At 46.3% G+C, this 12,532-nt stretch overlaps 1 protein-coding gene across 4 annotated transcripts in view; it reads right to left on the bottom strand.

Moving 5' to 3' along the window:
- Positions 1–3,691: 3,691 nt before the first annotated feature.
- The window catches only part of TMEM44 (transmembrane protein 44), a 31,406-nt gene continuing 22,565 nt past the window's right edge, over positions 3,692–12,532 (bottom strand). For 2 of the 4 annotated variants that reach the window (XM_046001699.1, XM_046001702.1), the window contains 2 exons: positions 6,565–6,597; positions 3,692–4,032 (listed from right to left, as the gene is read on the bottom strand). In XM_046001699.1, coding sequence (XP_045857655.1) covers positions 3,844–4,032; positions 6,565–6,597 — 222 coding nt within the window. In that variant the 3' untranslated portion in view covers positions 3,692–3,843. Of the gene's footprint in view, positions 4,033–6,101; positions 6,598–12,532 lie in introns of all 4 variants that reach the window. The other 2 variants (XR_006817978.1, XM_046001700.1) reach the window with 2 other exon arrangements.

The following is a 12,532-nucleotide window of genomic DNA, read 5'->3' as shown; positions in this document are numbered from 1 at the left end:
AGACCCTGAGGACCCTGGAAGAGAAGAGCAGGGCCCTCTGCCGCCAGTGCCGGCAGCGGGTAGAAAATTCCTGGCGGGAGAGGGTGCTGCGTTCTCCAAGCAACAGATTAGTTTGAAATGAATCTGAAGGCACTTAAAAGCTAACGCGCTGTTGACGTGTCTGACCCAGAAGAAGCAGTCCAGGATGCCTGGTGCCTTGTTTAGCTTTCAGAGTTTGGTAAGGAAAAAGCAAAGCCGATGTTCTCCAAATTGTTCGATTTAGCACCATTTCTTGAACTTCTTTCTTGTTTAAGAACGTCCCTCTCACCTGAGGGTGACCTTTGGATTTATACCGGCAGAATGTGTAAGCTTTTAGAGATCTGCGTCAGCCTTGCGCGTATCTGGGCTTGTTTCAAGGCCGAGTCTTCTCTGCCAAAGCTTTGACCTGAACATGGGGAGGAGGGGGGGGGGCATTGTAAAGTGGGAGAGAGTAGACCAATGCCCACATTGTTGGAAAGTGCTGAGAATGATCAAGTAGGCACGGAAAAAGAAGTGGAGACAATCTTGAAAGTATTCTGAAGTCAGTCTTGAGACATTCCTAAGACATCAGTATCCTTTTCCTCAGTGATTGAGCCAGGTCCTTTTTCTCACACTGTGGAAAATATTTTTCATATTTCCTTCAATATAAGACATGGTTTAGCAAGAATGTGACTTCACCAAAATAAACTGCCAATGGTAGAGCCTCTTAATAAGCTAAATGAACTCCCAGAATCCCCAAGTTTGGAAGGTGGCATAGTTTTCGGTGTTCAGTATTGAAAGGAATCTGCAAAATTTTTAAATGTCAAATCCCATGATCCCTTCACGTTACAAAGACAAATTTTATCTTCATTGGATAGCAAAATCCAAACAGAACTATGTGTTATATATTGAATCCCATTTTCAAAGTAAATCTGAAATTTGTCTTAATAGAGTTTATAAAGATGTCCATCTTCTGTGGAAAACAAATTCACCAGCACATTCATAGAGCGGAAGAAAGAAAGCTGGCCTTTCGTTTTACAGATGAGGAAACTGTGACCCAGAAAGAAAAATGACTTGATAAGGATCGCGCCAAATCAGATTTGGGAGTTAGAGCCCAGTGATACGCCTTGCCTGAGTGCCTCTCCTTACTCTGTAGGGACTCATATCCCATGGTAACAAACATGATGTGAATGTGGCCTCAGATGTTGCTCACGGGAGATACGGAGATAGTGGTTTTTCGGGATCTAAACAGGATTTTAAGAAAGTCTTAGTGATCAGAACTCTCCCTAAAGGATACAGATGTAAGAATATACAATAGTGAAATCTCTCTTTTCCTGGGAAGATCTTAAGTGGGGGCTACATAATCATTTATTAGGATTGTCAAAGGGATTCAACCCTCTGAAGATCATTATCTTTGTGAGTCTGATATTTTTTGTTACTGACAGCCCTTTGAGCACCTAAGTGCCCAGCAGGTCTAGGGAGAATGGAAACTAATCCCTTTTCAAGGTTACTTTGAGAGTTAGGTATTGTGTTACGCAGTTCATGTATGTTGATTTACTTAGTCTTCACAACAGGCATTGTAGATAGGTATTGTTTAACTCAGCTCACAAAGGTTAGGTAGCAAGCTCCAAGCCATGGAGATAATAGGCAACACAACTGAGGCCACATTAAACCATCACTCACATCCAGATGAGTGGGCGAGAGAAGATGATGACGGTTTGTTTCCCAGCTTTTTCCCTTGTAGGTAACCCTTTCACTGCTCCGTGAGTCTTCAGGGCAAGTAACTCCCATTATCCTCCTGGTCCAACAGGGATGAAGCTGCAGTGGAGGCCCAGGACAGGGACACTCTGACTAGGAGAAGAGTTTGGGTTGGCACCTCTTTACAAAGGCTCTGGGGTTCCAGAGCTTTGCATAACAGGCAGGTTCTTATTGAACAAGGAGGCCAAAGTTTGCTTCCAAAATTTTCAGTTTAATAGTTCATTCTGGGTGAAGAGACTTCTTGAGGATTCAGCTTTGAGACAAGATTGGACCACAACATGAGGAACTGGTTTGTGAAGGAGGGCTGGGACGATGGGAACTAGGGAGACAGACAACATCTGGGACTCGGGTAGTTTGTGCTGCTTAAATCATCGAGACTGTTTGATGTTCTTGGGTAAATGGCCATTTCCTCAAGACTCAGGCAATTTCTGGTACCCCCTGGGAGCATGGGCCAGCCTCCTTTTGAGAGAAGGAGGATATGCGAAAGGTAAATTCCAGAGATGGTATCCCATCCCTGGGCCTTCTTGCCTTTCTAAAGATGAGCCCACCTTCTGCCCTGCTGCTATCGCTCCAGTTAAATATGTTCTCCATGTCCATGCTGTGCCCATGACTACATCTTCCTGAAAAGCTGTGGCCTACCAAAGGCATGTCAGTCACCTTCCTACTCTAGTACTGGTCACGGCTGCCAATGAGCCACAGTATTAAGGGCTAACTCCCTTGTCTGTGTGGTCTGATTCCTTGCCAGTCTCTTCACCACCTAGCCCAGATTGCGCCATCCATTCCGGCCACATCAGCTTCCTCCTTCCTGGACTGGATTCCATCCCTCTCTGGGTCCAGTCCTCTGCAGGATTTCTTCTGGAATGTGCTCTCCAACCCATCCCCCACTCAACTGTTATCTCCTCTCCAAGAACAGCTTCCATGGTTAAGAGCACAAGCAAAACTGGCTTCAGCAAACTCCATTTCAAGACACCAAGGGATCAGAGCAGTTGGATAAAGGGGATAAATAGGGTGGCTTTAAGTTCACTTCTAGCTCAGAGGCCATTCAAAAAATTAAGATCTCCGCTGAGGTCTGTGGAATCCCCTTGCTTCCCTGAGGCACCCCCTTCTTCATGCTGCTGGGATTTAAACTACCCCTTTGGAGAAACTGGGTAATTGCAACTGAGTCACACAGGCCAGCCAGGAGCAAAAGAGCCAGGAGCCAGGAGCAAAGCTATGTATCTTGACATGCCGTCCAGTTCCCCTCATGGCTGGCTTTTGTTGCTGTGCTGGGATTCAGACATCTCTGCACTCCACAGTGAGATGCTGCAACTCAATCATGACTTACTCACTCCAGTAAATTTATTCACTCCCACCTCAGCCCCATTCCCTCCAACCTTCCCCTCTCCCATGATCATGGTATCAAAATAATGCTAAAATGAGATGACTGTGCTTGAATTTAACACCTCCCACCATGCCTCTTTCATGTTAGCTCCTGAAGCAGACAGGCCCTCTCACCTGCAAACCCTGCCCAGCACACATCTTGGCGGGTTGGAGCAGCTCCTGGTACCTAGAGCAATGAACTTAGCTTGCCCTTTCAATAACCATGATCTCACAAACTTCTGCTCAACCAACCAGTCCCACCTCCAACTTCCAGCAGAAAACCCTGCAAGCAGAAAACTTTGATGGGCGCCAGGTCCCATCAGTACCAGTGACGGTGTCCTAGATCTCCTGCATATGGGCCCACTCTTCTCATCTCCTGGGTGTAGCCAGGACTTGCAGAATGGGCCTCCGTGGAGATCCAAACATAGGAGCTGCTTGTTAGATGAACTCGTTCCTGGCACCTAGCAGAGATGTGGAGGACGGCTGAATCAGAAGGGAAAAGGAAGAGAGGGCCCAGTGACCTTTAGATGAAAGTTTCTACTTCAAGGCAAGAGTGGTCTGTGAACTTCTGATCTTCAGACCAAATTGTGCATGCCTAGGTCTGTCCATAGGACCCGGAGTCTTCGCTCTGTTCTGAGCCACACGCAGAGCAGCCAAGCTCAGTGACCACACCCAGCTCCTCACTTTCATGAGCCACCTCTGCAGAAGCTGAGATGCCTGCCATGGGGGTCACTGCAGGTTGATCCCTGCTCCCTTCCTGACAAATGTTTGGCTGAGGGCTCTGAGCTGATGGCCTTGCATTAGGTGTTCTTCATCAGACGTCAAGACCGCTAGCCCTGCGGAGTCCTTGTGTGCCTGGGATCCGAGCATGTCTATGTTGTCTTTGTTCCCTTCAAGGTTTACATCTTCAGGGTCCCACTGTAGAGAAAAGACACAAATGGTACCTGGATGGAACAGATGCTTCCCATCTCTTACAATGCGCCACAGCTAACAACAGCTCCCGTCCTTGTTCTCACAACCCAGGCACAGACAAGAAGAAACAGTAAGGGCAGGTTAATCAGGCCTGTGTTTCTAGGAACTCAGGGGACACATACAACTTTAAAGCAAGGAGTTAATGGACAACAACCCGGAACCAAGAGACCCACTTCCCACCCTCCCTTTTCCCTCTTTACTCTAGTGAGAATGAGTCATGTTCCTTTTATCCCAAGATTTCCCACCTCCATGCCTAAGTCATTCCTGGAATAGATCAGGCAAATTCAACCCATTCTTTATGGCCCAGATAGGTACCTCCTCTTCCAGGAAGCCTACTCTGACTGCTTTTACCCATTGAGCTTGCACACCCTTATTTCTTTGTATTGCCTGTACAAGTCATTTGTAGCTGAACATGGGCACTGCCTTGTCCTTTTAGGTAGAGGATGAGTTCCTTATGAGCAGAGCACCAGTCTGCCCTTGCCACCTGGCGCTCCTCCCCACCACACCATTTCCTCTAAACTTGAGGCTCAGCAGACTTGTCCAAAGCAAACACCTCAAAGTTAATTGAGAAAGTGGTCAGGGCCAGTGATTACTCTATTATTCTGACTCACACAAGTATGGGAAAGGTTAGGAGCAAAAGGTTGAGAAAAGAGAAGCAGTCATATAAGCATTGATGACACATGGTTTGCAAAGTCCTCCTCTTGTTCTCATGTGACCAAGGACAGAGAGAACTTTTGCATGGGGCCAAGAGCAGGGAATTCTTGGTGAGTCCAGCCACAGAGGCCAGCAGGGGTTGGACTCAAGTCCTCCTTCTGCCACTAACTTGTTTTCTCTTCTTTGGGCCTCAGTTTCTCAAGGGGTAAGCTGGGGTGTTGGATCAGCAACTAAATATGATCTCTTTAATTTCTGAGTTTCTGTGACTGATAACTTGGAGTGACAAGATAACATCTGACAGTATCGAGACCCAGGAAACAACATAGGAAAAGATCGTGTCTGCCTAGGCCAGATGATCTAGCTGGGCAAGGAAATAGCCAGTCATGGCATGCCCTCCAAGAAAAACACTCTTCCAGCTGCTCAAACTTAAGCCCAATCCAACAGTCCAGTCAGAAGGGTCCCAGATAAGGTTTGTAGGGCTCCCTGAGCTACCGAGAGAAATGCCCGCAGCATGCCAGTTATAAAATACAAAATGTGGCTTTGTTTGAAATAGGAAGAGCCCAATTCAGTTAGTGATTTACTGATAACTGAACTGAGTTCCACTACTTGGTGCCTAAGAAAGCAACGTGTTAAAAAGGCCACCCCCTCCCATAACCCCGCGGGCCAAGGACTAAACTGATTGGGTTGTTGCAGCTCGGCAGCCCCCACCCCATACTTGTTTGGAGCTGTGCCAGCCAATTCAAGTGCTAACTTGTCTACGCGTGAGTGCAGACGTGGGCGGGAGATAACAAGCAAATTCCCAAAAAGTCCCCGCTGGCCCTGCAGGCTCCACCGCCCAGGTGCCCAGGGGCGGAAGTAGGGGCCTGTTCCATTCTTTGAGGGTGGACGGTATGCTTTGTGATGAATGCTGATTTCAGGCTCAGGCCCATGTTCCAGATCACAGCTCTTGGAGCGGGCTGTGATCAACCTCACCCGAAGCGCCCAAGGTGCTCATTAAAAAAAAGACGGATGCTGGGCATCCACCCTCGCCCCTCTCTGATTTGGGACCTAAGGTTTGACATTTTAACAAGTGCTTTGGGTGATTTTTAGCCGCCGCAGTATTTCAGAATTACCACTCCAGCTCCCGAAAGGGCTTCTCCAGAGTTGTTCTTTCTACTCTTGACCAACTCAGCGGCCACCAAACCGCCAGCCTCTTTGATCAAGTGCACTCTTTGAAGTGGGTTAAGGCTCTGACACATTTTAAATCTCTTCCTTCCGAATTCCCGGAAGACTGCGTTTTGAAACCTCATCTTAAGCAATGAAAACATTGCTGGAATCCAAGCAAAAAGAAAATCTGAGCAAAAGATGATCTCCGCCCTTACCAGAAAGAATCCTGGGAGATGAGCAGCACAGGTAGTTGTCATCAGACAAGCTCAGCTCTCCCCTGCAGGCCCGGGAGGCGTGGACACAGCGCCAGCTGCCCAGGGTCCCAGAGAGACGGTGTAGGGGGATGCAGCCGGCCCCCAGCAGCACCACCACCACCGCTAACCTGCCGCTACTCGGCTTGTCCACGGGCTTGTCTGCCAAACCACGCTTCTCCTGGGGTTCCACATCTTCTGAGTCCCTACCTGATGATTTGGGGCACAGCAGAAAGCACTTGGAACTGAGAGGGGCTGGAAAATCCCCTGATCCTCAGACTTGCCTCTCGTTTTCTTTTTTCTTTTTTTTTTTACCTAAAGGAATGTGGCATGGGCCCGGCCATCCAAGAAGGGCTCACAAAAACAGGAAATGGAATCAAGCCACAGGACGTCCCTTCTGGAATAGAGAGAGTATGATTGTCCGTACCTGCTCCGAGTTTAGGGCTTCCCAATACTTCTGCTGCAGAATAAAAAGAGAGATGGAAACAAGTGTTGGCGAGATTTCGCCAGCATCACAGAGCAGAGCAGAGCAGGGCTCAGCGCCAGCACGGTCTGCCCACTGAGCGAGGCAGCAGGGCCCTGCAGTGATGTGGGGGCAGAGGAACAGAGGACTTCAGCAAGCAGAAAGGCAGCAGCTCCTGGTGGCTACAATCTAGCTAAATGATCAATAGGATAATTGCGATAATTATAAAGGGCTGCGGGTCCTTGGAAAAATTATAATTGTACTAGATTTTAAAATTACTATTATTAGAAGTTATTATTATTATCAGGCATAAAAATAAATCTTCCATTTATTAACCACGTGGCTGAGATGAGTCAACTCAAACCCATAAAACTAAGAGAGATGCAAGTAAAATCCCCTTGAAAATACAGGGTATTTTCTACCAGCCAAGATCCAGTTTTAATTAGCCTTTACTGCATGGGTGGTTCCATCCCAAGGCTCGAGTATGTCTGACTCAGGTTCTGGAAGGTTGCAGGATGGTCTGCTCTTGTTCATCCAGCACCTCATGCAGTGCCTGGGAGATACGTGTTTCTGACATAGAGTTATGAATCTGCAGATGTCCGGCAGACTTATCTGTCCTGTTGAATAGCTGTCGATCTGCACAGTCCTGACGATTTGGCTTTGTCACATTAAAACAAAGCCTGTACAGTTCAATTCTTTTAAATTTCCATTAAAAAAAATTTTTTTTAGGGACACTTGTGTAGCTCAGTCGGTTAAGCATCTGCCTTCAGCTCAGGTCATGATCCCAGGATCCTGGGATTGAGTCTGGCTTCAGTCTCCTTGTGCTGTAGGGCGCCTGCTTCTCCCTCTGGCTGCCGCTCCCCATGCTTGTGCGTGCACAGTCTCTCTCTCTCTCTCAGACAAATAAAATAAAATCTTAAAAAAAAATTTAAATTATTTTTTAAATTATTATTCTTTTTTTAAGTTGAAGGGCCAATGCTTTTTTAAAAAGTAATCTCTGTGCCCAATGTGGGGCTCCAACTTACAACCCCAAAGTCAACAGCTGCATGCTCTACTGACTGAGCCAGCCAGGCGCCCCTTAAACTTCCACTTTAAACAACTTTTTTTAAAGATTTTATCTATTTGACACACAGAGAGAGAAATCACAAGTAGGCAGAGAGGCAGGCAAAGAGAAAGGGGAAACAGGCTCTCCGCTGGAGCCCGATGCGGGACTCGGTCCCAGGACTCTGGGATCATGACCTTAGCCGAAGGCAGAGGCTTAAACCACTTAGCCACCCAGGCACCCTAAACAACTTTTTAAATTGTAGATTTTCAACCATATACCAGTAAAAGAATATCTAATGAACACCCATTGACACACCCTGTTTTATCTGCTCTAGCTCTCCAATTTTTTTTATTTGCTTAAGTATTTTAAAATAATTTCATCTGTAAATATTTCAACATGTCTCTCACAAATAAGGACATTTTCTAAAAAATCCTAAGAACAGTGCATTATTAGACCTAACAAGATTCGTGATAATTCCATGGTATTCATCTTTTAATGACAGCCTGCTGTGGAAGGGAGACATAAACTGAAAAAAACAAAACAAACAAACAAAAAACCAAAACAGAATTTTTAAAAACCAGGGTGAATTGGAGAAGATATGAAATGACTAAAATGATAGTTCAACATACTGCGAATGACAGAAATGTTGGGAGGATGCAGGGGTTGAGGAGTGAAACAACTTTTACAAACGAAACATAAAAAATGAAAGAGGGGCGCCTGGGTGGCTTAGTGGGTTGAGCCTCTGCCTTCGGCTCAGGTCATGGTCTCGGGGTCCTGGAATCGAGCCCCACATTGGGCTCTCTGTTCAGAGGAGAGCCTGCTTCCCCCCCTTCCCTGCCTCTCTGCCTACTTGTGATCTCTCTGTCAAATAAATAAATAAAATCTTTAAAAAAAAAGAAATGAAAGAAAAGTTGTTAACTTTTACCTTTCTTTAGAAAATACAGATGTTCATGCAAAGTAGCAATAGTAATCTGATTTTACACAGTGAGGGGCTGTGTTTGTTTAAAAAAATTATTGAATGCAGAAGAAGAATCAAATGCAGAAGAGAATACGAATATTAATGGAAAAACTGGTAACATCCAAATAAAAGTCTGTAGTTTAGTTAATAGTAATGTACTAGTGTTAATTTCTCAGTTTTGACAAACAGCATTCTTGTGTAAGATGTTAACATTACAGGAAACTGGGCAGAGGCACATAGGATCTTTCTGTACTACCTATTATTCCAAAATTTGAAAAGTTTATTTAAAGCCAAGCAAAAACTGGATTGGTAAGAAAGATTGAAATTTCCTTTCCCAAACTTCACCATCACTGTCTAAAATTTAAGAAGAGTGCCCTCTAGTGGCAGTAGTAGTCTGGATTTCTTTTTAATGAACCTGTGACTCTGAGAACTCTCTCCACATCCCCAAAAGTGAAAATAAATCACATATTCTGGTGCTTTCCCCATTTCAAGAGCAAAATGTGTTAATTTCTGTGCAGGAATTTTTTTCAAAAACAAAATAAATTAAAAAACAAAACAAAATAAATTCTATCCCATAATTCTACTCCAAGAGCCTCATGAACAGTATTGAATAACCCTCCGAAATACACACAAACACATACACACACAAACCAAAATGTGCAAATGGCTTTTCTCCCTGTGGGCATTACCATGGTCTTGACATTGTCTTTGGGACCCTGATTTCATCACCTCCATGAACCACAGCAGGTAATACGTCAGTTCAGCTCCTTTCTAAAAGCACACTTTTTCCTGCTTCTGAAATCAAGAAGCAACACATAGCCGCCCACCTACAAGGCACGGGGCAACTTTTCCTTTGTTTCTGTAGGCTTTGAGGTGTGTCCTAACCATTGAGGAAACACCGTCACTTTCCAGCCTTACATTTTAGACTGCGTCCTCTTACATTTAGGGAGAAGTGACTTCTCCCAAGACTGGGTAGGTGACACGGTGTTGGACTCAGGACCAAAGATGATAAAAGTGTTTCGTTTCTTCCAATTATAAAGTGTTAAGATTGGCCAGGTACACACCAGCTACGATTTTCTCCCAGAATTCATTAAGTGGATTTCCTTTTGAACTGGAACCTTACAGACTTTTAAAATTTACAGCATATGCTTCCAAATGGTACCCTTTCTATTTCTCTAGTTCATTAAGCTGTTCTATAGCATCTACCCTAGATGGGGCAGGGTTTCACCTCCCCACGCCTTCCTCCTCCCCACCTGCCCGAACTCTTCCTGCCTCCTCCACAAGACACGTTTACACTCAAGGTCATGGTGCTGCACAGGACCTTAAAGACGGCCTGGTCCAGAGCTGGGGTTTCAGAGTGAGCATTTATGGGAACAGTACACCCTGACCTTGGCGGAGCCTCACTGCCCTTCCCGAAATTGTCTCCACTTTCAGAGCAGGCCCAGAGAAAGGATGAGTGCTGCCAGACTGAGGCCACAGCCAGAAGCCCAGAGGGCATACCCAAGCCTGCCTCCAGCCTGCTTCCCACGATGCTTTGGGGGCACACCAGCTGCCCCCACCTGATCCTCCTAGTTATCCTGTAATGCAGGTAGCACAAGTCTCAGGATTCCTAGGAACAGATGGAGAAGCTGAAACTGAAGCAGTCCAGCGGGACCCAAGGCCGCCTGGCAGGTCAGCAAGAGCCCAGAGAAGCCCGAGTCTGTGCTGTGTCCTGCACGGCTCATTTCCCTCTGGGGTCCAGGGGAGTCTCTCTGCTCACCCTGGGGGAACTAGCCAACTGAAAACACCTTTCAGGAAGTATTCTTTCTCATGGTCTCATTGCAAGTGGCGCCCGCTGTCTGGGTAGGACACAGTTCCCTGGAGGGCAGAATGCATGTCCTGAACTTGATCTTGATCTTTGGTACTTATTGGAATGTCTGGCCTCCTTCTTCATACTTACATGTATTTTCTTCTAAAATTAGCACTTTTATAGCCCATTAATATAAGTATATATTTTTTAAAAGTAGGTAATAAATGTATACATAAATATAAATTTATATATAATAAACGTATTTAAAATATATTTTATAAGAATTTATATATATTTTATATGTGTGTGTACATATATACACATACATACACACACACACACACAATTTTTTTCCTTAAAAGAATGATTTGGTCTTCAGCATAGCAAACATCCAAAGGAATCTGTCCTGGTCTGCTGGTGCTGAAAGCAGGGTTTGGAGAGGAAACGAGCGGTCTCGGTTGTCAACAACAGCCTTAGGCACAGAATTAGTGGGGACATACAGGGACTTGACCCTCTTTAGATAGAGCAATCTGGCATTCGGTCCTGTTCTTGTCCCCCACACATGTACACAAGTGTACACAAGACACAGACTTTGTTCCAAAGCCAGAACAGCCTCTTCTAAAATTTCTACAAAGCTTCTTTCTCCAGATCGATGGCATTGTGAGGGAGCACAGAGGGAAAAATGGCTAGACATTCTTTCATCACAAAGATGGATTTCAATCTTTTCTTCTATCCCGGGGTGGGGGAGGAAGGAAAGGAGAGGAGAGGAAAGGAAAGGAGAGGAAAAAGGAGAGGAGAAAGGCACAGGAAATTTCAACAATGGAGGAAAGTCAGATGCTTGCTACTCTAAAAAGGGAAAAGGCTACTCCCAAAGCTCTGCTCCTTCAGGGCCACAGCCCCTACCGCAGACCACAGGGGCATTCACCCTTCCTCAGCATCTGCTCAGTCCTCGGTGGCTCTGTAGAAGCGGGGCTGCCTCGTGTTGAGTGGGTGAGTGAGTGAGCGGATGAACCCATGGATCCTGTCTCTGTGCAGCATGCCTCTCTTGTGGAGATGTCCAGAAGACCACACAGTCCAAACACATGGCCTCCCTCCAGGGTCTTGAGTCACACTGAAAGCTCTGGCATCATCCATCGGGTGCCCTGACCAACCAAGCTCTGCACATTTGAGGAAAGGTGAAAATAATCCGAAGTCTCCCTCCACGTGAGCTCACCCGGCCTTATCTGTCTCTGTCTTATCTGTATCTGTTCTGCTGTTACTGGATTTACTTGCACGCCCCAGTGTTTTCTGGCCCTGAGCACCCAGGCGGAGCACAGGGCTGGCGGCAAGAGTCCTGGACAGTGAGTCGGGTTTCTCCTCTGTCAACTGGGAATGCTGGATAATAAGCCTGGTCCTGCAGACCTCCCGGGTAGGAGTCCCGGTCAAGGCACTGTGGCAGTTAACAGCAGGGTTTCTGGGCCAGACAGAGCTGGCGCCGAACCTCCCGTCTGCTCCCTCTTATTTTTATCATATTATTATCGTTACTATTATTAAGAACGCTTTCTTGGGCAAGCTACTTAAACTCACTGAGTTCCAGTCCCCTCTTCTGGAAAACAAGAATAACAAAGGTAGGGGCACCTGGGTGGCTCAGTCAGTTAAGCATCTGCCTTTGGCTCAGGTCATGATCTCAGGGTCCTGGGATGGAGCCCTGCGTGGGCCTCCCTGCTCAGTGGGGAGTCTGCTTCTCCCTCTCCCTCCATCCCTCCCCCACTAGCTTTCTGTCCTGTGTTCTCTCTCTCTCTAATAAATAAATAAAAACTAAAAAAAAAAAAAAAAAAAAGAATAACAAAGGTACCTGCCTCAGGGCTGTTGGGAGGATTACATGGAGCTTGTAAAGTACAGAGCACGCAGCGTCTGGCACGCGACCCGCCGGGTGTCCTCAGGGTCAGTGATCACAACCATCATCCTGACTGATGGCGTGCAGGCACGGAGTGAACTAAGTGTTGTGGGGATGGCCCCCTGCTCCCCCGCCTCCCCAACGCTGCAAGAAGTAGGTATTCACCACGGTTGGTATGTGCCTGGCATATGGACCTAAAGCCACCCTCTGAGAGTTACAACATCATAAAGCACCACCGGAGAGATAAACACGTATCACCTTAAC

This window comes from Meles meles, chromosome 4, assembly GCF_922984935.1.
Source record: "Meles meles chromosome 4, mMelMel3.1 paternal haplotype, whole genome shotgun sequence".
NCBI classification, from domain to species: domain Eukaryota; kingdom Metazoa; phylum Chordata; class Mammalia; order Carnivora; family Mustelidae; genus Meles; species Meles meles.
The sequence above is the reverse complement of the archived record's forward strand: the minus strand, read 5'-3'. Positions and strand labels throughout refer to the sequence as shown.